This window comes from Anopheles arabiensis, chromosome 3 (assembly GCF_016920715.1).
Source record: "Anopheles arabiensis isolate DONGOLA chromosome 3, AaraD3, whole genome shotgun sequence".
Taxonomy (NCBI): domain Eukaryota; kingdom Metazoa; phylum Arthropoda; class Insecta; order Diptera; family Culicidae; genus Anopheles; species Anopheles arabiensis.
The window spans coordinates 18,706,956-18,726,836 of record NC_053518.1 but is presented as its reverse complement, the minus strand read 5'-3'; the positions used below and the strand labels follow the sequence as shown (position 1 = coordinate 18,726,836).

General features: G+C 46.8%; 4 protein-coding genes across 10 annotated transcripts in view; 2 read left to right on the top strand and 2 right to left on the bottom strand.

Annotated features, from left to right (window-relative positions):
* The first annotated feature begins 112 nt into the window (after positions 1-112).
* On the top strand, positions 113-2,154 carry LOC120900517 (iron-sulfur protein NUBPL). The gene is made up of 3 exons (XM_040307618.1): positions 113-196; positions 257-1,541; positions 1,610-2,154. Exons 2-3 carry the CDS (start codon positions 1,177-1,179, stop codon positions 2,145-2,147), a joined length of 903 nt encoding a protein of 300 aa, XP_040163552.1. The 5' UTR covers positions 113-196; positions 257-1,176; the 3' UTR covers positions 2,148-2,154.
* On the bottom strand, positions 2,113-3,719 carry LOC120900518 (deoxynucleotidyltransferase terminal-interacting protein 2). The gene is made up of 3 exons (XM_040307619.1): positions 3,466-3,719; positions 3,093-3,394; positions 2,113-2,540 (listed from the first exon to the last, which is right to left on the bottom strand). The coding sequence occupies exons 1-3, from the start codon at positions 3,647-3,649 to the stop codon at positions 2,157-2,159; spliced, it is 870 nt and encodes a 289-aa protein (XP_040163553.1). The 5' UTR covers positions 3,650-3,719; the 3' UTR covers positions 2,113-2,156.
* A 178-nt stretch (positions 3,720-3,897) lies between these two features.
* LOC120900516 (zinc finger protein 184) lies at positions 3,898-11,446 on the bottom strand. Of its 7 annotated transcripts, none has more exons than XM_040307616.1 (11): positions 11,110-11,446; positions 8,108-8,469; positions 7,684-7,854; positions 7,062-7,617; positions 6,815-6,985; positions 6,715-6,757; positions 6,370-6,555; positions 6,205-6,295; positions 5,991-6,125; positions 5,807-5,906; positions 3,898-5,706 (listed from the first exon to the last, which is right to left on the bottom strand). In XM_040307616.1, exons 2-11 carry the CDS (start codon positions 8,294-8,296, stop codon positions 5,570-5,572), a joined length of 1,779 nt encoding a protein of 592 aa, XP_040163550.1. In that variant the 5' UTR covers positions 8,297-8,469; positions 11,110-11,446; the 3' UTR covers positions 3,898-5,569. The 7 variants fall into 7 exon arrangements, with proteins under 7 accessions (XP_040163550.1, XP_040163551.1, XP_040163544.1 ...); XM_040307617.1 differs by having other exon boundaries at positions 6,715-6,985; positions 7,062-7,419; positions 7,492-7,617; XM_040307610.1 differs by having other exon boundaries at positions 6,715-6,985.
* Positions 11,447-14,986: 3,540 nt separating this feature from the next.
* LOC120900840 overlaps positions 14,987-19,881 on the top strand; it is a 40,335-nt gene continuing 35,440 nt past the window's right edge. The window contains exon 1 of the mRNA XM_040308344.1: positions 14,987-15,702. The gene's annotated coding sequence lies outside the window, so the exon portion shown is untranslated. The remainder of the gene's footprint in view (positions 15,703-19,881) is intronic.

The window sequence follows — 19,881 nt, the reverse complement described above, 5'->3', positions numbered from 1 at the left end:
AAATGGCGATTGTCAATAGAACATTGAACATCGAGATCGATGAAACTAACGGCCATTTCAAATACGTCCCAGCGTTTCGGTTTTGCTGCATGGGCACCGCATCTAGTACGCGCTGACAGCTCGGCTTTGTTGTGGAACGGAAAACTGGCTTCATTTTGGTGCTGGAGCAAACTTACCGATCGTCGTCCGTTTGCCGGTGAGTAAAGCAAACGAATCTGAACCGAAATCCTTGTGATACGACCATCACTCTCCGCAGCTTCCAGTCCTGCACCGAAGCCATTGCGGCAAATCAAAAGAATACATTTCCCCCAAGGACATACACAAACAAAAGGATCTCAAGAATCCCGCAGCTGTGATAAGCTACCCTGTCTCAACCTTTTAGAGCCCCTACAGTACTGTACTTCTTGGCCCCGTACACTTCACAGTCACACTCGCCAAAAAATGGCAACAATCGTAATCACTGGCCAAATGATCATGAAGAAAACGAAAAAGCGAATCTACAAAAAGCGCTCACCAAAGCGGGCCACACAAAGGAAGCCCAAAAGTAATGCGAAAAAAGTGCCTCGAACTGTGCGGAATCCACGGCCGTTCCGATTGCCACCGATGCGTCCCCCAAGCGCGATGCTCCGCCAGATGCAGCAGCTAATGCGCGAGATACGGCAGATGACCCAGGAAACGCGAAATATCGGTAGAGTCTGGTCGTTGCAGCGGTAGGTGGCATTGAAGGGAGGGCGAGGCTGAAGTATCATGCGAAAGGGAAGGGGAGAAAGAGAGAGGAGAAGGATAGAGCAGGATTTGAATTGATCAAAGAACAGAAGGCAGGAGAGAAGGTGAGCGAGTGGCTGTTAATAATTGTGCGATATTTATGTTGGAGAAATAGGTTAAGAGCTACGAACTAAATAAGGTATAAAATACACTATTTAAATAAAAAAAGGCAGCAAAATCCCATTACGGGAAACAAACTGAGTACAAATGGAAAAGTGTGCCGTTCTTTCTGGAAGGATTATTTGCTAACAAACAATGCCCCCGATCGGAAAGCGTTCGATGTAAACATTGCTGTCAAGCGAAAGTGCCAAAATCTCTTCGCGCGATGTAAACAAACGCCGCTGCCCAGGTCGCGGCGAACGTTACGAAACCGACGCACGGCAAAGCAGCCGCTGCCGCATTACTACCATCATGTTGAAAAGTGTATCGCGTTTATTTGCGCAATCTAGTAAGCGATGCGTTCGTTTGGCAACACGCACGCTCGCCTCCAAACCGGACCAGCGGCAGGCGGAGTTAATGGCTAGGAGCTTACCGAAACGGATGCCTCTACCGGGTGTGCAGCACATAGTGGTGGTTTCGTCGGGGAAGGGTGGCGTCGGTAAGACCACCACGGCGGTAAATCTGGCCGTCACGCTGGCCCGACACGGTCGAGCGGTCGGACTGCTCGATGGGGACATCTTCGGCCCATCCGTGCCGAGGATGATGAACGTGAGCGAAGCGCCACTGGTGGATGAACAGAACATGATGGTTCCGTTGCTGAATTTCGGTGTCAAATGGTGAGTAGAATATGCGGTAATTTGTGTTTTTGTCATTTGTAACTTTACATTGTTGTATTGTTTTTTAGCTTATCGATGGGTTTGCTGGTCGATACCGGTCCGGTAGTTTGGCGCGGACCGCTGGTAATGTCCGCCATCCAGCGGCTACTGAAAGGCGCTGCCTGGGGACCGTTGGACATTCTCATCGTGGACACACCGCCGGGCACTGGCGACGTTCATCTGTCGCTCAGCCAGAACGTCCCGATTGATGGGGTGGTGCTGGTCAGTTCGCCTCAAGCGGCCGCTCTAGACATCACCAAGAAGGGAGCGCAAATGTACCGAACGCTACAGGTGCCGCTGATAGGGCTGGTGGAAAACATGAGCCACGTGGTGTGCGACAAATGCTCCAATCGGATCGAGTTTGCCGACAACCTCATCGACCAGTACGTGCAGGAGCTGTCCGTCGAAGTGCTGGCCCGCGTTCCGATCGAAAAGGATGTGATGCGGTGCAGTGATGCCGGCACGCCGGTTTGTCTGAAATTTCCCGACTCCCTGCTGGCCCAAGCGTACGATACGATCGCAACGAAAGTGGTGGACTTTTTAGCAACTAAACAGCAAAACCCGTAAAAGCCGACTTTATTTCCTCTTGCCCTTCTTCTTCTCCTTCTTCATCTTCATGACCGCTTTGTGGTAGGCTTTCTTCTTCTGCCGCTCGAGCGCTTCCGCGTACTTGCGCTTGTTGTACTTCTGGAACTCGGCGTCGGCCAGCAGCTCGTCGACGAGCGATTTCGACTTAAGCTTCTTCATGCCGCGCTCGTTGAAATGGTCCAGTGGGGAGTCGATAATTTTGCCAATCTCGAAGTATTTGGGCTGCTTGCGTTTGTCCAGCCGCTTGAAGGACTGCTTTGGATCCAGCACGGAGCGCATCTTCATCAGCGTCAGCTCGTTCTGCAGCTCCGGGGTGATTTCCGGTGCGGCCATTCCGTACCAACCCTTGCCCTTGGTCTTTTTGCGTTCCAGCTGGAATTATGGGGGTAAAAAAAGGTGTCTCAATTTTTGGATTCTAAATGGTAAGTTGTTCCATGGACTATAGTTGCATCAGATTACTAAAGAAGGCATCAATCGGTGCCGAGATTGTGCAGCAACTTAACCAGACCCGTATCCATTTGAAAAAAAAACCCAACTTAAAAAAACATTTCCTGTTGGATCGCAGCAATCGGGACACATTGTTTATGCTCTTTCAACGATGTGTTGTTTCTCTGTGCTGTCGATCCGAACGAGTCCGATCGAAGCAATCGCAAGCCGCATCGGAATGGGACAGATTAAGCTTCGAAACGGCACGCGTACAATTTCCCATCGGCCTTACGATGGCATGCAAAAGCTGCAGAATCGACCAGAATCGAGTTCATACCATCAAGATTACAATGGGTGGGCGCCGTTGCTGGATACGGGTTGAGTCTAGGTAAGCGAAACTGAACATCTTCGAGCGAACCAATTCAGCTGTCGAATATTTCATCAGTGGGACATACACAAGCTGCTGCTTTTCCTCTCCGCAAGCGAACGCATCCTTACCCTGTTAAGCTTCCGGATTGCAGTGTCCGACATGGCCAACCGGGCAATATTCTCCTTCTTCTCAATGGCCGGCGTGAGGACGGCACTCTTCATCTCTTCCTGAACGTTCGTGCGGATCGGCTGAATTCTGAGGCCACCTTTTTTCTGCTTGGAAAGCCCAGCTTGCTGCGCTGTATCGTCGGCAGTTTGCGATACCGCATTCCTACCACCATTGCTTTTGCGTTTCCGTGAAACAAAATGCACGTCGGCAACATCGTCTTTGTTCAGGATGTTCGCGATGCTTTCGCCCGGTGGTGGAAGTCCTGAAATGGAAAGCACATTTATAATTTCGCATCGGGAAAGATCCCCCATCGCTTCTTTCTCCTTCACCTACCTGCGTAGTCGTCGTCGTCGTCATCGCTTTCCTCCGGTGCCGTGCTGTGTAACTTCGTCTCTTCGGCGGGCACTCGGCCATCTAATGCGCTAATGGACGATTTGGGAAGACGCGGGATGGAGCTTAAAGCGAAGCTACGGCTTCCGCTGGTGTCGCCGGCCGTGTCGATCACGAAAAGATCCATTTTGTTGAACAACAATGGCGATCCGGGCGTTCGAGCGCGGGTACCAAAATCGCACAACAAAACACTGTGCGCCGTCTGTCATTCGCACGTGAACGGGCGCTGTCAAACTTCGGGAAACATCGCCGTATCATCGCGTCGGGTTTCATTTGAATTTTGACAGTTGTGACGGTTCGTCGTAAAATTCTAATTTTATTTTAGCGAGTTTCAAACAAATCCTTGGGACGAAAATGATAAGCTTCAACTTCAAATTAAACGATAAAAATTACCTTTACAGTTTATTAACTACTTTCAATGTTCTTTAAATTATTTATTTTCCGTAATCGCGCATGTATTCAGAACTTCTCAGTGTGTGTTTTCCTTTTTCTTCATTAATCAATGTTGAAATTAAATTCTACCTTTCTTCTCCATCCGGCTTGATATAACCGGCGTATTTGTGTGGATCATGTGTGAGCTGTACTTTATACTGTTCTTTTTTTACAACGGTGATAATTAGAATGTAATGGTGCGCCGCCCGGTAAAGGCCGCATGCATATGACGATTTGAATTGTAACATTTAAAAGTGTCTATTTACAGGTAGATGCTTCTTTTAATCGATGCTGCTCCATCGAGAGCAGTGCAATCTAATGGCTAACGACCAAAGACGGTAAAGAAACATCTCTTTTTTTCAGTTCCCGTTCGTTTTCCGCGGAGTTAGCTTTAGGAAGCCTTTACTGGGTTAAACTTTCCTTTCCCAAAAATCGTTTTTTTACTCAATACACTAAAAGAGCATCGCAGTCGGGAGAATTTTACACTGGCATTAGGGAGGGGGGGAAAGGACATGGGAGTGCCGATATTCGGTCAACGGGGAGTGTGTTGTTGTATGATTCTCCCGTGTTTCCTGTGTAAGGAGCATTGAAAGAACCCACTCCACACTTATAATGTAGGCTTATGATAATGGCCACACACAACGTTGCAATAAAACGGACCAATCTGCTTCCTTTGTAAATGGTTTTTGGCACAACCGTTGTCAGAAGGTTGGCCTCGACCTGTGTGACACCTGCGCATTTACCCATTGGCTTACCACGGACAGTGTGCGGTAGCGGTAAAGTGTTTGCTGCTAATTGAATTGCGTTCAATTCGAGCGTTTTTAAAGGTGGTGTTTGTCGCTTAGATAGCAGAGTACGAATTAAACATAAAATTAATTACTACAATCATAATAATAAACGGCTAATGCAAATGAAATGCACCTATACTTAGTTTGTCGTTAAGTTAATACGCTCTAACCATCTATAGGTGTTTCGCTTTCCTCTGCACTTCGTATCGTCCCGTAATTACAAAGGTTCGCCCTATCATTTTCGTTAAACTTGTGCATGCCCGCTTCATGCTTCGACTATTATTCGGCATTGAATATGTAGATGGTACATACAAAAAACGCAAAGCTGCTTGTGTGTGTGTAAATTTGAACAAAAAGTTGCCAATTTACATAATCAAAATGTTTAACCATCCCTTACTGTACTAGTAAAAGGGAAAAATGTAATAAATTTAATCCACGGTGCATGGTTTTGTTGGGGGATATCATCAGGGTGAATAAACGAAAAGGAAACTCGAATACAAAATTAACAAAGTGCAGCGCCATAGAGCAATCAACTGTCCTAATTCAACTACACCTAAATATATATAGAGCTTCTCCCCCCCTTCTTTCTTATCGATAAGTAATGCATTTTTACAAACACACCAGAGCAACTGCACCCGTTCAGTGTGTATTACTAACTTTTCTACCTCACTATTAAACCTCCTGCATCGGGTCAAACTCCTAAAAAAAATGCACTCTCTCGCTCTCTCGTTCTCTCACACTGTTTACGCGACTAACTTAAACTTACGCTCACGGCACACGCGCTTAAAGGCGCGAGAAATTTCGGTTGCCCCGTGTTTGCACACACTCTACATTCCGGTTATGATCACCTCGCGCGGTTTCTCCTCCATTTCGATAATTTCCTCCTTGTGCACCACCTGCTGCGTGACGACTTGTGCCGTTTGCTGCTGCTGCTGCTGGTTCTGATGGAGCGGCGTAGTTTGACCTGTGGAAGGGAGCAACATTGGGGGAAAATATTAGACATCTCTTCTCTGCGGGAGACATTCCCGGGAGTCAGCATTCAATTGAGGGCAACCGTGGCGTACCATATTTCTCGTGAATGCCACGATGCCTCTTCAGCGCGAACCGATCGGCAAACGCCGCTGAACAGATGTCACACTTGAATGGTTTTAAGCCGGAGTGCACCTGTGGAAGGAATGGGAAGGAACGAGATCGGTTAATTTGAGGTCCCAAGACGCTCTCTTACTAATGATTCAATTCATTGCATACCTTTTCGTGATTCTTGAGATGCGCAGCCTGACTGAACGCGGACTGGCAGCGGTTACATTTGTACGGTTTTTCGCCGGTGTGGATGCGCCGATGGTTCCAGAGCGTTGCGTGACGGGCGAATCCTTTGTCACAGACCTGTGTTTGATGAAACAAAGTATTAATAAGCTTCACATAGGAATTACCATGATTTTGGCGTTCCCTTCGCGCTACTTACCTCACAAACGTATGGTTTTTCCCCGCTGTGAGTTCGCTCGTGGTTCTTCAGATGGGGCGACTGGGAGAATTGCATGCCGCAGGTGCCGCACCTTTGAAAGAAAAATGCACAAAATATCCCCGTCAATACTTCCATATCATTCTTTAAATGCGTCCCTTCACTCACTTGTACGGTTTTTCGCCGGTATGGATGCGCATATGGTTCTTCAAGTAGACGGCCTTGGCGAACGCTATACCGCACACGTTACACTTGTAGTTCTTTTCGCCCGTGTGCAGCTTCTTGTGCGACCAGAGGCTGGAGTAGCGCGAGAACCGCCCTCCGCACGTGTTGCAGGTGAATGGTTTTTCCGGCCTAAAAGAGGGAAAAGAGCAAAAAACCGGGCAACCAAAAAGGCGCCGCCGCCCCTCGACGTGTTAGTAATTGTGGTGCCCTACAAAGCGGTGTGCGCGCGTCTACCACTCGCGTGGGAGAGTTACGTGAACCGAGCGCAAACAAAAAAGGAATACCCACTGTTGATGCATGGACGATTGGATCAGCTTCTTCTGGCCTCCAACTATAATTACACCAGAACCGTTACATTTGTTACATTTTGTGACAGTTGCTAAATTACGTTTTTTAACCGGATGCGCATTCTGCTGCGGTACGAGCGCGTGCTCCGCCTTGATCGGATGCATCTGTCCCGGCATCAGCGAGTCCATCGACGAGTTGCTGTTGGAGGCGTTCGGGATTTCGCCGATCTCGAACTTGATGTCACCGTCGGGCGCGACGAAGATTTGGGTCGCTGTGGGGAGGAGAAAAATGGGAATTAATTGGTTTTTGCTACCAAAACCCGCTTTTGCCCGCTTCGGAGTACTTACTACTTCTCGAGACAGGCTGTGCGCCATCGTTGCTGATGCAGGTTTCGCACCGGATCAGCTTCGGGCCCTTTCGCTTCGGGTTGCTGTGGATGGGCCCGTTGCACGAGATGCACTTCTGCGATTTGTCCGCCTTGGTGGTGTGTGTTGTCACCTGTTGCTGTTGCTGCTGCTGCTGCGCTTGCTGTTGCGCTTGCTGCTGTGCTTGCTGCTGCGCTTGCTGTTGCGCTTGAGCTTGAGCTTGCGCTTGGGCTTGCTGTTGCTGCTGCTGCTGTTGCTGCTGCTGTTGCTGCTCCTGGGCGTGCTGCAGCTGCTGCTGCTGCGGTGCCGGGTCGAGCGCTTCCGTGGCGACAATCTGAATCTGACCAAGGTTTTGACCCGTTTCTGAGATGAGATTTTGTGCCTGGACTAAATTCTGCGCTTGCGTTACTACCGTAATGGCATCCGATGTCGTTTCCCCATCCTGGTTGTGGGTGCGCTTGTGATGGTTCAGCAGGGTGAGATGGTTGAACATCAAACCGCACACATCGCACTTGAAGCTGATGTTGGATATGGTGTTCTGGAAATTTGGAGCGGGGGAAGCATTAGCGAATTATGTTGCAAGCGAGCGGCAAAAACCGCTTACCGTGATGGGTTTGTTCACGACCAGCTGTCTGCCATCGACCGTGATCCCGGTGACGCCGTTCGGGATCGGCATCTGGTTGACCAGGGCACAGTTGGCGTACCCGAACGGCTGCAGGTACTGTACCGTTTTGGAGTCATCGGACAGCTGCGCCAGATTAACGGTGCTCAACGCCTACAAATGGCACCGAGAGAGAGAGAGAGAGAAGAGAGAACAAAATGCATCATATTAGTTCAGTTACGGTGTCCGCTTGCGGTCGTCGCCTCCGCCGCCGCCGCCGCCATCGTCCCCGGTTTTACAAAAGGGGGAGGGGGATTCCGAACAACAACAAGCAAGCAAACGAGACGAGTACGGTATAGAAGAAAAATGCTATTTGCCAAACGTCTTTGTTTTTCGTTTTGTGTGTTTCTGCTGCCACCCTTTTTACCTGGGACGTTGGCGTTAGCTTTTGTATCATATTCACATTAGCGTAGAACGTCGAAAACTCCGGCGCCTGCTGGTTCGTCTTTTGGCCCTCCAGCTTGGTGCCCTTGTTGATGTCGGTGGCGGTCGCGGTCTGATACTGGATGCCGATTGGGGTGCCCGTTGCCGTTTGGATGTTGTTGGCGGTGAACATTGCTTGCGCGTGGCCCACGACGACCCACGACTGCTCCTCGCCCGGTTGCTTGCTGCGCTGTCGACGAACTGTTTTTCCTCACAGGCGGCTGTTTTCAAATACTGCTGCTAGGGATGATGATGATGATGATGAGGGGCCCGTGAGCATAATTTCACGGCACACGATTAAAGTGTCTGCAAAAATAAGGCAAGAACAGAGAAAATAGGTAAATGAAGAGGTCATTTTTTGTGGAAAACACACTAACAACTTCTAACATCTTAATCTTATCCCATGTTTCACGTGAATTACTATCATAGGGGGTCTTTACAAGTCTCAAAGCTTCCCATACCCTTCGCTTTTCATGTGACGACCCGTAATTAGCACACATTTCGTCTGTTTGTAGTGGGTGAATTACTTTCCAGCCAAACATTGGACACACCAACGTGATTCGTGATCTCTCGAAAAAATTGAAAGTTGGTTGGAGCGCGTTAGTGGCAGCATATCCCTTGCAGCAAACACCTTGAGAACGTTCATTCGTTCGTGATGGTGGTGGATACGATTTCACCTTGTACGACCCCCCTCCGTTACCCGTGAAATCATCACCGGTTCGAGAGGGTGTGCAATGCAATGCGGAGCACATAGCGCAGGGTGAATTTTTAGTGAATGTAAAGTTGGAATATTTACCAATCTGCGTTTTTCTGTTACTTCAATTTTTTAGAGCAAATTGCCTCTCACTTCGTGCCGTTTCTTTGAAAGTATGTCTTCACGATATCCTTCTAAGACAAAAAATGCATTTTTGTTCTGTGAGGTACATCACAGCATACCAAGATGCACCCGCCGCACACAGTAGCAACCAGCAGTGGGAGAAGAAGAAAAAAAAACAATTGTAAATAAACCGCGAACGAGCAACCGCTGCGCCAGTGACGTTTGCGGTACAACATCGCACCGCGTTTTGTTGCGTGAGATGGATTCTTTTTTCCTCTCGCACGCACACCGCATACGCATCCACCACAACCGCACGCACGTTTTTTCGGTCCGTTTTCTTGCGTTTAACAGTCAACCCCCGCTCGCTCCTAGAAAGGGAAGAAGCATCGCAATTTATATGTTTTGTCTGCCAAATAAATTTGCCTCTCATAAAACAGGAAGAGGAGGAGAGAGCACATGGAAAGGCACAGGTTGAGCGTGCGTGCAGTATGATAGATGTCTTTTTCCAACCGCATTTGGCGAAGGTGGATTAGGGAGGGAGAGGGAGTGAGCGAAAAAAAAGCCCCGTAAACTCCCCGCATACCACACAATCGGGGGATGAAAATGCAGCGCACATCCCATCATCCGTCCGTTCACCCACCGCACAGAAAGAAAACCACTGGGCCAGGGAGAAGGAAAAAAACGCGGCCCGAGGTGCGTAAAAGAAGGACGGCGCACGCGTGAGCAGCACCACACCACATCACTCCCGCGCTATAGCCTACTTTGTCTACTTGGAAACAGAGAGGCAGCAGAAAAAAGATCCGTTCGAGCGAAGGAGACTGCACCAAAGCAAGTGCGCCCGCGCATCGGTGTGTGCGTGTGCAAGGAAGGAGACAGGGCACAGCCTCGTTCCGACCGTGCAAACGCACACACACACACGCACACAGTCGCTCTGTCGGGCGTCCCCGTCGCTGTATTGTCACACAGCGCTCCGTTTGTATTCGTTCCTTCCCTTTTCTTTGCCAAAGTGCTTTTTCTTTGAAAGTCGAGACAAAAGTAGAACGTTTCGCGCGCGCTTCCCAAATCGTTGTTTCACAAGAGTGACCGCACACACGCACACGTCACAATAATAACACGGTCCCGCTTTTGCGGTCGCTGTTTTTAGTGGCCGTTGGGTGTTTGGGCGGGGCGGGGAAGAGGAAGTTCAGAAAATGCTTTCACGCCGTTCCGTTTTCCGACGGCAAGGCAAACAGAATGCGTCGAGCTGCTGCACTTGAAACACGCACGGCATCGCTCCATCATGGGCAATATATCTGTATATATGGGCAGCTTTCTAGCTGCTTTCTCTACCCCTAACGCACACACACGGCTTGGTATTACGGCGTCACCTCTTATGGGCATTCCTACCTACACACGAAAACACAGGCGTGTCCCAACAGCACACTGGCAAAAGCACGGTAAATTGTGATTTTCAACACAGAATAAAGGGCTAAATGATACTTGAAATGCCGAAAAACCCCTTTTTTTCAAGCACACTGTCAAATCTTCACACTAAGCGACTGCTGCTGCTGCTGCTGCTTGTGCTGCTCACAGTGTGTGTCGCGCGCGCGTGCGGCCATTTGCTAACTCGCTCTCTCGCGGCTTTGTACGGGTGTATGTTGCTCGCACACGCACACCAGCGTAGCGTTCCCGTTTCATTCCAACTTTTTCCGTTCGCTCGTCTCGCGCTGCGCGTCACTTGCCCCGTGTGCACACGTGTATGAGTGCGTCTCTCTCGCTTGGTCGTACTGGGCTGCTCTGCTGCCGCATCATCGCATCAGCGCGCGTTCCACGGAGACGGAGAGCGAGAGAGAGAGAGAAAGGTGTTTCGGAATGGGGCAAAATCTGTGACGAAATATAGCTCCACCAGTACTGCCACTCAATACCCTTTCTGAAGTGCGGGAGGAGGAACTCTTTTAACCACATATTTCATCCCAATAGTTCGATAGTTTGATCACACATTACACCGTCAAGCGTTGAAAAGTGATCGATTTTTTTCTTTACTGTAGTGAAAAATGCCCTCATTTGCCCCCCCTCTCAGTCACACTGCTGCAATGATTGAGCCTGTATAGGGGGGCTTTCGGAGAGCGTTGTTCCCGTGACGCGCGTACCTTTTTTTCTGTTACTCTGCCCCCGTGGCTTGGCCGAAAGTTGGGCGTCCGTGTGTCCGTCGCCGCCAAGACAAATCACACACACAGAAATGTACGCGCGGCGTCGTCCTCCGGCGGGTCCGGAAATTGTGTCCGTTTCACGTAGAAAATCCCAAAACACACAGCACAACACCGCACACACAACAGACAAGCGGTGTGGCACACGGTTCTTTTGTCTCACTTTAATATGGCGGCGCAGTGGTTCGCAACTGTTCCGAACGGTGTGCAAAGAAGCAAGCAGGACGCGCACTACACGACCAGCACACATGAGAGGGAAAACGCGTTTGGCTTGCTCGTTTTGCTCCCTTCGCTTGTGCAGGGCGATGTACGCTCGAAAGTACGCGAGCGAGAGAGCGCACGCAAGACAGAGAGCGTACTGGTTTCGGCCGGAGAGAGAGAACGAAATGCTGCCGCGCTGCTGGTGTTAGCTGCGTGTTAGTGTGCGTGACGGGGGGAGCTTTGAACACAATTCGTTTGCGGGTAGGAGACGGCACCACACGGGACGGGTATGTGTGGCCGCTTTGGGCAGAGATCCCGTTGAAGAATGGGAAATGTATAGGGTCGCAGGGCGCGGAATCTGTGCGGAACCGGCAGAGGGAGAAGGCTAGATCGGTGGTGGTGTTGGTGGCGTTGCGCTATTTGTTGCTCGCGGGTGTGAGAAGCAGCACAAACGAAAAAAAAAATCTCCGCACCGAAAAACGGTGAGCGCTGAGCGTGGAAAAGAGAACGCGCTGCTGTTTGCGAGAGAGCGACAGCGGCAGCGGGAACGACGTGCGTTCTCTCCCGTTCTTGTTCGCCCGATGCGCCGCTGTTCAATTCGCCCCCTGTGGCGGGGCGAAATGGTTTGAAATGTCGGTTGGCAACGGGTAAGCAGGCATCACTTGCAGGTAGGGCGCGAGAAGCACAGTACCTGTATTAGGTAAAATGAAAGGTAGAAGTCAAAACTCTGAGGAACTAATTAGTCTGGTCAATTGGCAAAAGGAAAAAAGCTTGTACCTCAATAAACAATTATTATGAAAAGTCAATTCCCTTCACCATAGCATATGAAATTGTTAGTTAAGAGGTAAAAAATTAATTTACAGCAAAAATAAATTTTGATTTGAAAAATTTGGAAGTTCAATTATTCATTACAGAACACACTGTCTTTTAAAGTCACATTTGAAAATCCTTAGATACAAAAAAATGGTACATGTATAATATTCCAAACTAAGCTAAGTAGTTTTTCATCAACTTTAGACAGCTGAAACTAAGATTTAAGACAGTTGAAAATGGGTTCATTATTGTTTCTTTCAACTACGAGGAATTTATTTTTTTTACAAGATTTAACGGTCAATTTGAATGCCTTCTTTAATGTTTTCATGCACAATAATCAATTTATTGATCCGTACAAGCAAATTATGAACTCCAAATATTCTTTTCCCCAGAATATACAAATTTTTAAATGCTCGTATAAAGGAAATAAAAGTTTAAACTAGCATATAAAATTATTGAATGCTGGAAATAACTCCCGTGTTGCCAGTACTGTACATATTTTCACGTAACATATTTTTCGCACTTCAGCGTCATTTCCACTACGCGCATGTTCCACGAAAAATAACGCGAAGAATATTGATGTTGTTGTAGAGGTTTTGGTAGTTTGGCAGAACATGCGGTAGCATTCGCTTGTTCAGCACACCAAAAATGTACAAAGAAAAATTATACTTTACACAAATTACATCATACATGCCATAATTATAACTTCGACGTTATAAAAGCATAATTATTTTAAATTAGATTCACACGCCCAAAATACTATGATTCACACATCAGATTAGTGTTGTGTGAAATTTGGATGAATAGAAAAAGAGGATACTCATTTATCTTGCATCTGAGTATATTTTCCGATTTAAATACAATGGAGCTCCGTTTATCCGGACTCTTTGCGACTCGACCTCGCTCGCACACTCGAATAAGAGGGATAATGAGTCAAAGTATATATTTTATCACAAATTCCGGAATTATAGCATTTTTTTTATTACAATGTGCTCTGAAAATCCTTTTTTTTCAAATATCCTCTTCGGGACTCATTGAAACCTTTGCATTGAACTGTCATTTCTCAACAGCACGGATAAACGGACAGCCGAATAAAATGTACCCGTATAATGTACCCGTCGCTCCACTGTACACGGTTTGGAAAAATAGAACCCTTTTATTTTTTAGCATACCTATTTTAGGCATACTGACAAGCATCTGAATATTATAGTTCGGGCTTACTTATACCAAATTATTTCTCGAAAATAGCATTACTATATTTCCACGAATCTTAAATCATCGAATATCACATTTTTCAGCAAGATTATATCTAAAAATTTAGTTTATTATATAAATTATTATTTTGTTTAATTTGAGTTCTTTTATAATTACAGTGGAGCGCCGTTTAACCGGGCCCATCGGGACTTGACCTCGTCCGGATATGCGAATAACACGGATAATGAGTCAAACAATATATTTCAGCATAAATTCTTGATTTTTGATTGAAATTTATCTTATGCTTTGATACAAGTTAACAAATTTTTATTAACTTTAAGTTTTTTCAATGAGAATATTTGAAATTTGCCATGAATTATTGTGTTTTTGTTATGACAACGTACTCTGATAACCGTTTTTTTCTTCAAATATCCTCCTCGGAACGCAACGTCTCCATTTGCATTGAACTGTAATTTGTCAGCAGCACGGATAAACGGATAGCCGGATAAAAGGTACCCGGATAAACGGCGCTCCACTGTAATATGATAAATTTACAGTAGAACGTCGATTATCCGGCAGGTGGCTTAACAGTGCGCATGAATTTGACAACCGGTCAATCGTGGCGAGCGTTTTAAAACCAGAGAAATTTAAAAATATTATATGAACTTGCCATTTCTTGGACTAATATCTGTGGAAATCGCTTAACCATCAACCGTCCGGTCCCGAGCTGCCAGAATAATCGACGTTCTAATGTATTTGTTATTTGTTTGTTATATAATTTGTTTATTATCAGTACAAATTGTACCAATTTGACACATGAACTGTCAAATTTAGAAAACTGCGTATCTTTGGAGTTGCGGGTATAATCCGAGAAGAATCACATAAATCGAGAACATATTGTATTTTTTTATATAAAAGCTTCTAAATATGGGTTTATTACAATTCAACTTTTTTGTTTGGTTTGATTGTTATTATTGAAAGTGAAGAACATTTTGTACAATCTCGATAGCAACAATCCTCCCAATAAAATGCCAAGTATAGCATGCAGCGCTGCTTAATGGTGGCGCTCTGGATCCTTACTAAACACCCTTTGCATGTTTTCCTTTAACTCCCATTCTTCCAGATGTGTTTGGTGCGTTTTGCTCGTTATGTTTGTCGAACATGAGAAGGCACAACAGCATTTGCCACAGTTAATTTCCCCATTCTCCGTACACGCCTCAACCCCGTTTCCTAAAACAGCAGGACCTTACTTTCGCGTTCTCACCAAACACGAAATCGATCGGTCTGGTCTGGGCCGTCGTCTTACACCAATACCAGCAAGCCCGGCCAACCCCCTTACGCGGAAAGCTTCTGCATCTGGTTTCAACCCCGCCACATGGAACGCTCTCGCGATCGTCGCCGTGATCGTAGATTCTCCCGTGGAATGCAGGCCACAAGCACCCAGCCGTGCTACGGCCCCAGGCATTGAGGGCTCGACGTACCGTTTTGCCCGATGCCTTGTCCGCTCGCACGGCCAAAGAGAGTGAACGGCTGAGAGCGCAAAACCTCCGTACAGGGAGGGAGCGGACCGACCGTTTTGTGTTGAGCAGAGGCCCGCTGCTGCGCCTTTTGTTCGCTTCCATTCGCCAACTGACAGTCGAGCAGTTTGCGTTGCGTCTTTGCCGTGTTGTGTGTCTCGTGGCGTCTGCTCCGGCGGAAGCGTTACCTGTGCGCGGTGTGTGGCTATAGCATTCTCCCTGCACGCGGACTGTTCTCGGATTGTTCCGAGTGTGGAACGCGGGGCGCGGAGTTCGAACGTCGTAGAGGTTCGTCGTCTCCGCATGCGTTGCGGTCGTTGCGCGGTTGCCCCGACTTTGGGACCCGCGGATCCCGGGCAACGAGTTCGCGTGTGACCGTGGGGTGTGTTCTTGGACGAGTCTTGCCGATCGGTCTTGCTGCTTGTGGTGGTGTTGGTGGTGCGGATGCAGCGTTGCAGTTGCACAGGTTTCGCCCCGAGGGTCGTTGCCAGGTCGTTTCGTGCGTTTTGTGGTTGGTGAGTTAACTGTACACGCTAAATCCCGCCGGTTTCGAGTTTTGATAGGTGACTCTGTTTAGTGCCAGCAGTGTTAGTAGTGACAAGGAAAGGGAAGGAAAAAATAAATAGTGGATGTAAGCGAGTGTATATACGGTTACATAGGCTCCCAGGTGCAGTGTGTTGAATGTTGTCAAGCGAATGATTGTTGTGTGCTTATGTTCCAGAAGTGTCTGTTGTTAGGAAGGGTGAAGCTTAATCCAGCGATCGAAAAGACTACACAATCCACCGTGTGGGTAGCAGCGTTTGCAAGAGAAGTAAGTAGCCAACTTTCTTATCTACGTGTCTTGCGATATCAGCAACCCATCAACAACCGTTCCGCCTTACACTGATCGTGTGAGGGGGGTTAATTTCGACAGTGAATTTACTTCGCGATCGTACTGGCGTCAAGTTTCCCAAAAAAAAACCTTCCCAAGCACGATTCCGCCGCCGTCAGCAGCACACCTATGCTGCAGCTCATGTTGGTCTGTTTTGTCGGTGTGCCTTCGTGTGCCACTCATTGAAGAGAACGAAACGGCTATGCTATATCCAAAAATGGAGGAAAGTCGATATGCCTTGCGCAGCATCTGGCTGTGTGTGTGTGTGCGTGCGCATGCTGGCCGTCTCTCCGAACGGTGTGCGTCGGTTGTGTTGGTGTTGTGAAATCTTGCAGTCCGACCAAAGGAGAGTACACAAAAATACAAAAAAAAAAATCCCCCCGGCCCGGAGGGCTCTGTCTTGTCTTGCGCATAAATCCGGAAGATGGAAATAAAGGCAGCTTTTATTAAGGGTAGCGCTCGGCCTGCTCTCGGGCCGGACGAGGCGATTGCGCTTTCTCGTCGGTCGGAGATCGGTTTTAAGAATTGTTGTTTGCCAAGACGTTTTGCTTGCTGCGAGATGCTGTGCTTGTGTGTGTGTGCGTGTGATTTACGTATGGGCTCGTTTACAAATGTAAGATCAGTTAGATCTTTGATGTTCAGAGCATATTCATTGAACTATTGGTTGGCTATTTAAATGAAAAAGCATTGGAGAACTTTTTCAAAACATATTACAATAAAATTAAATTTTATTTGTATATGCCTATAAATGGCTACTATTATTTGTACACACGCAAACCGTGATCGACTACCTTCCCTCGTGGGCAAAAAGACTTCAAGACGGCCTCCGTACCTAGTCCTAGACCGCTTTTTGACAGCTTAGATTTATGCTGAATCATATGCTTTGCAAACCGCAAACGATAAACAAGTTTGCGTGGCTCGGGTGTTGTTGTTGTTTTTTTTGGTACTGCAAAACTCCAACATAAACGATTCCGCGACAAAAAACAGCTTTTGTGTGTGTGTGTGTGTGTGTGTGAGCGGCACACTACTTTCTGTTCTGGTTTTTTGGGCAGTTGTGTAGCCGGGCCGAGAAGTGTTGTCACAAGTCGTCTTTTTACCCCGTTGCGTTAATTAAATGTAAAACCCACCTTCCCGAAGCAATCGATGTAAGAAAAATCCCTCCTTGATGGTGCATGTGTCTGTGTGTACTGTGCTTGCAGTCGAAAAACAAGTTTCGATCGCCGCGACGGATCATGTGTGTCGGGCCGGGGAGCCCGATTGCGCCGACCGAGGAGTCAGCGTGTTTTCGCTAGCGCACGGAGCGCGCTTGTCCGCGAGACCTCATTGTTCGTTCTTGTTGCCAGCTTTCCAGTCGCCCGGGGTTGGCGGGCGACGGATCCCTTCTAAAACCACCCCGATTCGGAGCTTTTAGCGTTCCGCGCAAGGGGAAAGTAGTAGTAGTAGTAGTAGTGGCGGTAGTTGTAGTAATAGCCCGTAGAGATGCTGGCTTTGCGATACGGGAATAGCAGCTTCCCAAAATCTTCCCCGGGAAGGCAAACTGGGTGTACACTTTTACTGGGAAAGTTGCTCACACCACCACACACTCACATACAGACACACTCGCACACATACACACGGGGAGATCGGATTCAAATCGGAATCGGGTGCTTTTTCGTTTGCGGGGTTTTTGTCGCGCTGACCTCTTAAAAAGGGCTTGCCGAGGGAAACCCATGTGGTTTGGTGCGGTTGCTGCGGCCAGACGGATGCGTTAATCTGCTTTCGAACATCCGTCCGTGCTTTCTTTTCACCTGTGCGGTGGTTTGTTTGTGTAGGATTTTTGCAGCCAGAGTAATCCTTTCCCACCTGCGTTGTGGTGTGTGGGAGTGTTTAATTTTGTGTGATTATTTTGAGCCTTTCCTTTAAAGTGATTTATTTGAAGGTTGATGTTGATGCTATTTAAAGCTTCCAAAAGATCATAAACAAATCTTGGTGAGAAAATAAGGGGAAAGATAATTAAGATGTGTATTATTTACAGAACCAAACTTTAATTCCTATTTGTGATAAAATGGGATTAAAGTTGATATATTATTTTTACATTTTTCTACAATGACACGAAGATAGGAAAGAATCATGTTCATGAATGTTTTCCTTGTATTATGCTTGCTACACACAATACTGTTTGTGTTTTCCTTCTTGTTTTGATATTTTAAACATTTTGAATATTAATAAAAATAATAAAAAAATATTATTTTATTCCCTAGTAGAATCTTACTTGATGTCGATTATTTGTGCTAGAATTTCTTATTTGATGTTAGAATTTTGATTTGAAGTAATCCTTTTTTGTATTTATAATTGACAATACAGATTATTATTATTTTTTTTTTTGTTGAATTTAAACTAAATACGAGTTTATTTTATCGTTAAAGTTTAAATTAAATTAAAGTAAGGCTATTTGATTCTTCTTCTTCTTCTTCTTCTTCTTCTTCTTCTTCTTCTTCTTCTTCTTCTTCTTCTTCTTCTTCTTCTTCTTCTTTTTTTTCTTCTTCTTTTTTTTCTTCTTCTTCTTCCTCTATTTGGCGTAACGTCCTACGCGCACATGCCGGCCTATGCAGACTTTCGAGATTTAATTCATTATCACGCAGCCGGATAAGTCAATCCTTGTTACGGCGGGACGGTGCATTCTAGGCTTGAACCCATGACGGGCATGTTATTGAGTTGTTCGAGTTGACGACTGGGACTGGAAGTTGTTCGAGTTGACGAACGGGACCGCCCCTTGAGGCATTTAGTTATTTTAAATTAAGTCTATTTGCTATTTTACCTTAATTTAGGTTACTAAAAGGTCGTCGGTAAAAAGATAAAAAAAGTCTTGCAATATCCAAATTACTTCATTTTGCCAAAGAACTCCAGTGTAAATCTAAATCTCTGTATATGATTGCACTGATTGAATTATTTAGAAATGCATTAAAAATAGAATACGATGAAATGAAACCCTTCCCCATCATCACATTACGTAATGCATCCCTCGATGTTATCACGATAATTTATCGTGACCCAACAAACCGCACTGCTCGACTTTGACGCACATCTCACCATTGTCGTACGACCACCGATTGTCCATGCTTTTATACTCGAAACATGTTTTATGCCCTTGATCCTACACGAAAGAAGAATACGGACGGGCAATTTGAAAGATCATCTCGTTTTCTGTTCTGGAATGTTCCAATCGCTTGAAATCATGATTGGAGCGTACCATATCCGATCTGTCGTTTGCGTCTGTGCCACTGGCGGGTGAGGTTGAGTTTTGGGAATGAGCGACCCAAGCTCAAAAAGGGATGTGTCCCTTCCACACTGCCCTGGGTGGTCAACTGGTACGGAGAAACATACACACACACATACGGAGAAAATAGATCAGAACAACGAGCAAACGATGCTCTATACATGCGGTAGAACAAACCGTTCATCTAAGCGTTTTAGGTTTACGGGCGATTTTCGCTCGATACGGTCGTTTTTGTGGTTCGTTTTCCGCTCCGTTTGCTGGGTAGTGCCGTCCGCTGCGAGATACAATTTCCCTTCCATCTATCATGCTGCCGATGTCCGATGGCATATTGCTTCCTTGGTTTTGGTTTGTCTGCAACCGTACTTTTCCCCCCTTACCTGCGCCGGAAGAGACTAATGGAACTCGGGTGGACCGAACTCTACTTTCGGAACGCGGCCTCACGCCCGTCTGGTGGACTATTATTAAAACGTGGATGCTGACCAACACACACACACACCCAAGATACAAAGATGCGATGGGTTTGAGGTGGAGAGTTGAATGAATTCTTTAGATAACATCAGGGTCAGCCCGGCAGCCCGACAGGAAGAAGTGAACAGACGGCAAAAGAAACAAACCCGATTTCATTCGATTTGTCATTCCAAATCCCTTCTAATGACAGGGCTAGTTTACGCTCCCGTTTCTGTTCCGTTCTGCGTTCAAGGCGCTCCGTGCTGCGAAGCCTTTTAGTAACGGAGTGGCCGTTGCTACTGGCGGCAGCTTCGACGTGACCCACGCAAGCCACCGTGTGCCACGATCGTGATCGATTTGGACAGGCTGCAGCAAAATCTGCATTACCCGTTTTGCGCTTTGTTTGCGGTCCCTAG

Excerpts from the sequence above, each read along its gene's own strand:
- LOC120900517 (XM_040307618.1), top strand. The coding sequence starts at position 1,177 with ATGTTGAAAAGTGTATCGCGTTTATTTGCGCAATCTAGTAAGCGATGC. Across the intron at positions 1,542-1,609 it reads CTGAATTTCGGTGTCAAATG|CTTATCGATGGGTTTGCTGG; the intron begins GTGAGTAGAATA and ends ATTGTTTTTTAG.
- LOC120900518 (XM_040307619.1), bottom strand. The coding sequence starts at position 3,649 with ATGGATCTTTTCGTGATCGACACGGCCGGCGACACCAGCGGAAGCCGT. Across the intron at positions 3,395-3,465 it reads CGACGACGACGACTACGCAG|GACTTCCACCACCGGGCGAA; the intron begins GTAGGTGAAGGA and ends TTTCCATTTCAG. Across the intron at positions 2,541-3,092 it reads CAATCCGGAAGCTTAACAGG|CTGGAACGCAAAAAGACCAA; the intron begins GTAAGGATGCGT and ends CCATAATTCCAG.
- LOC120900516 (XM_040307610.1), bottom strand. The coding sequence starts at position 8,296 with ATGTTCACCGCCAACAACATCCAAACGGCAACGGGCACCCCAATCGGC. Across the intron at positions 6,296-6,369 it reads ACCGGCGAAAAACCGTACAA|GTGCGGCACCTGCGGCATGC; the intron begins GTGAGTGAAGGG and ends TTTCTTTCAAAG. Across the intron at positions 6,126-6,204 it reads AAAAACCATACGTTTGTGAG|GTCTGTGACAAAGGATTCGC; the intron begins GTAAGTAGCGCG and ends CATCAAACACAG.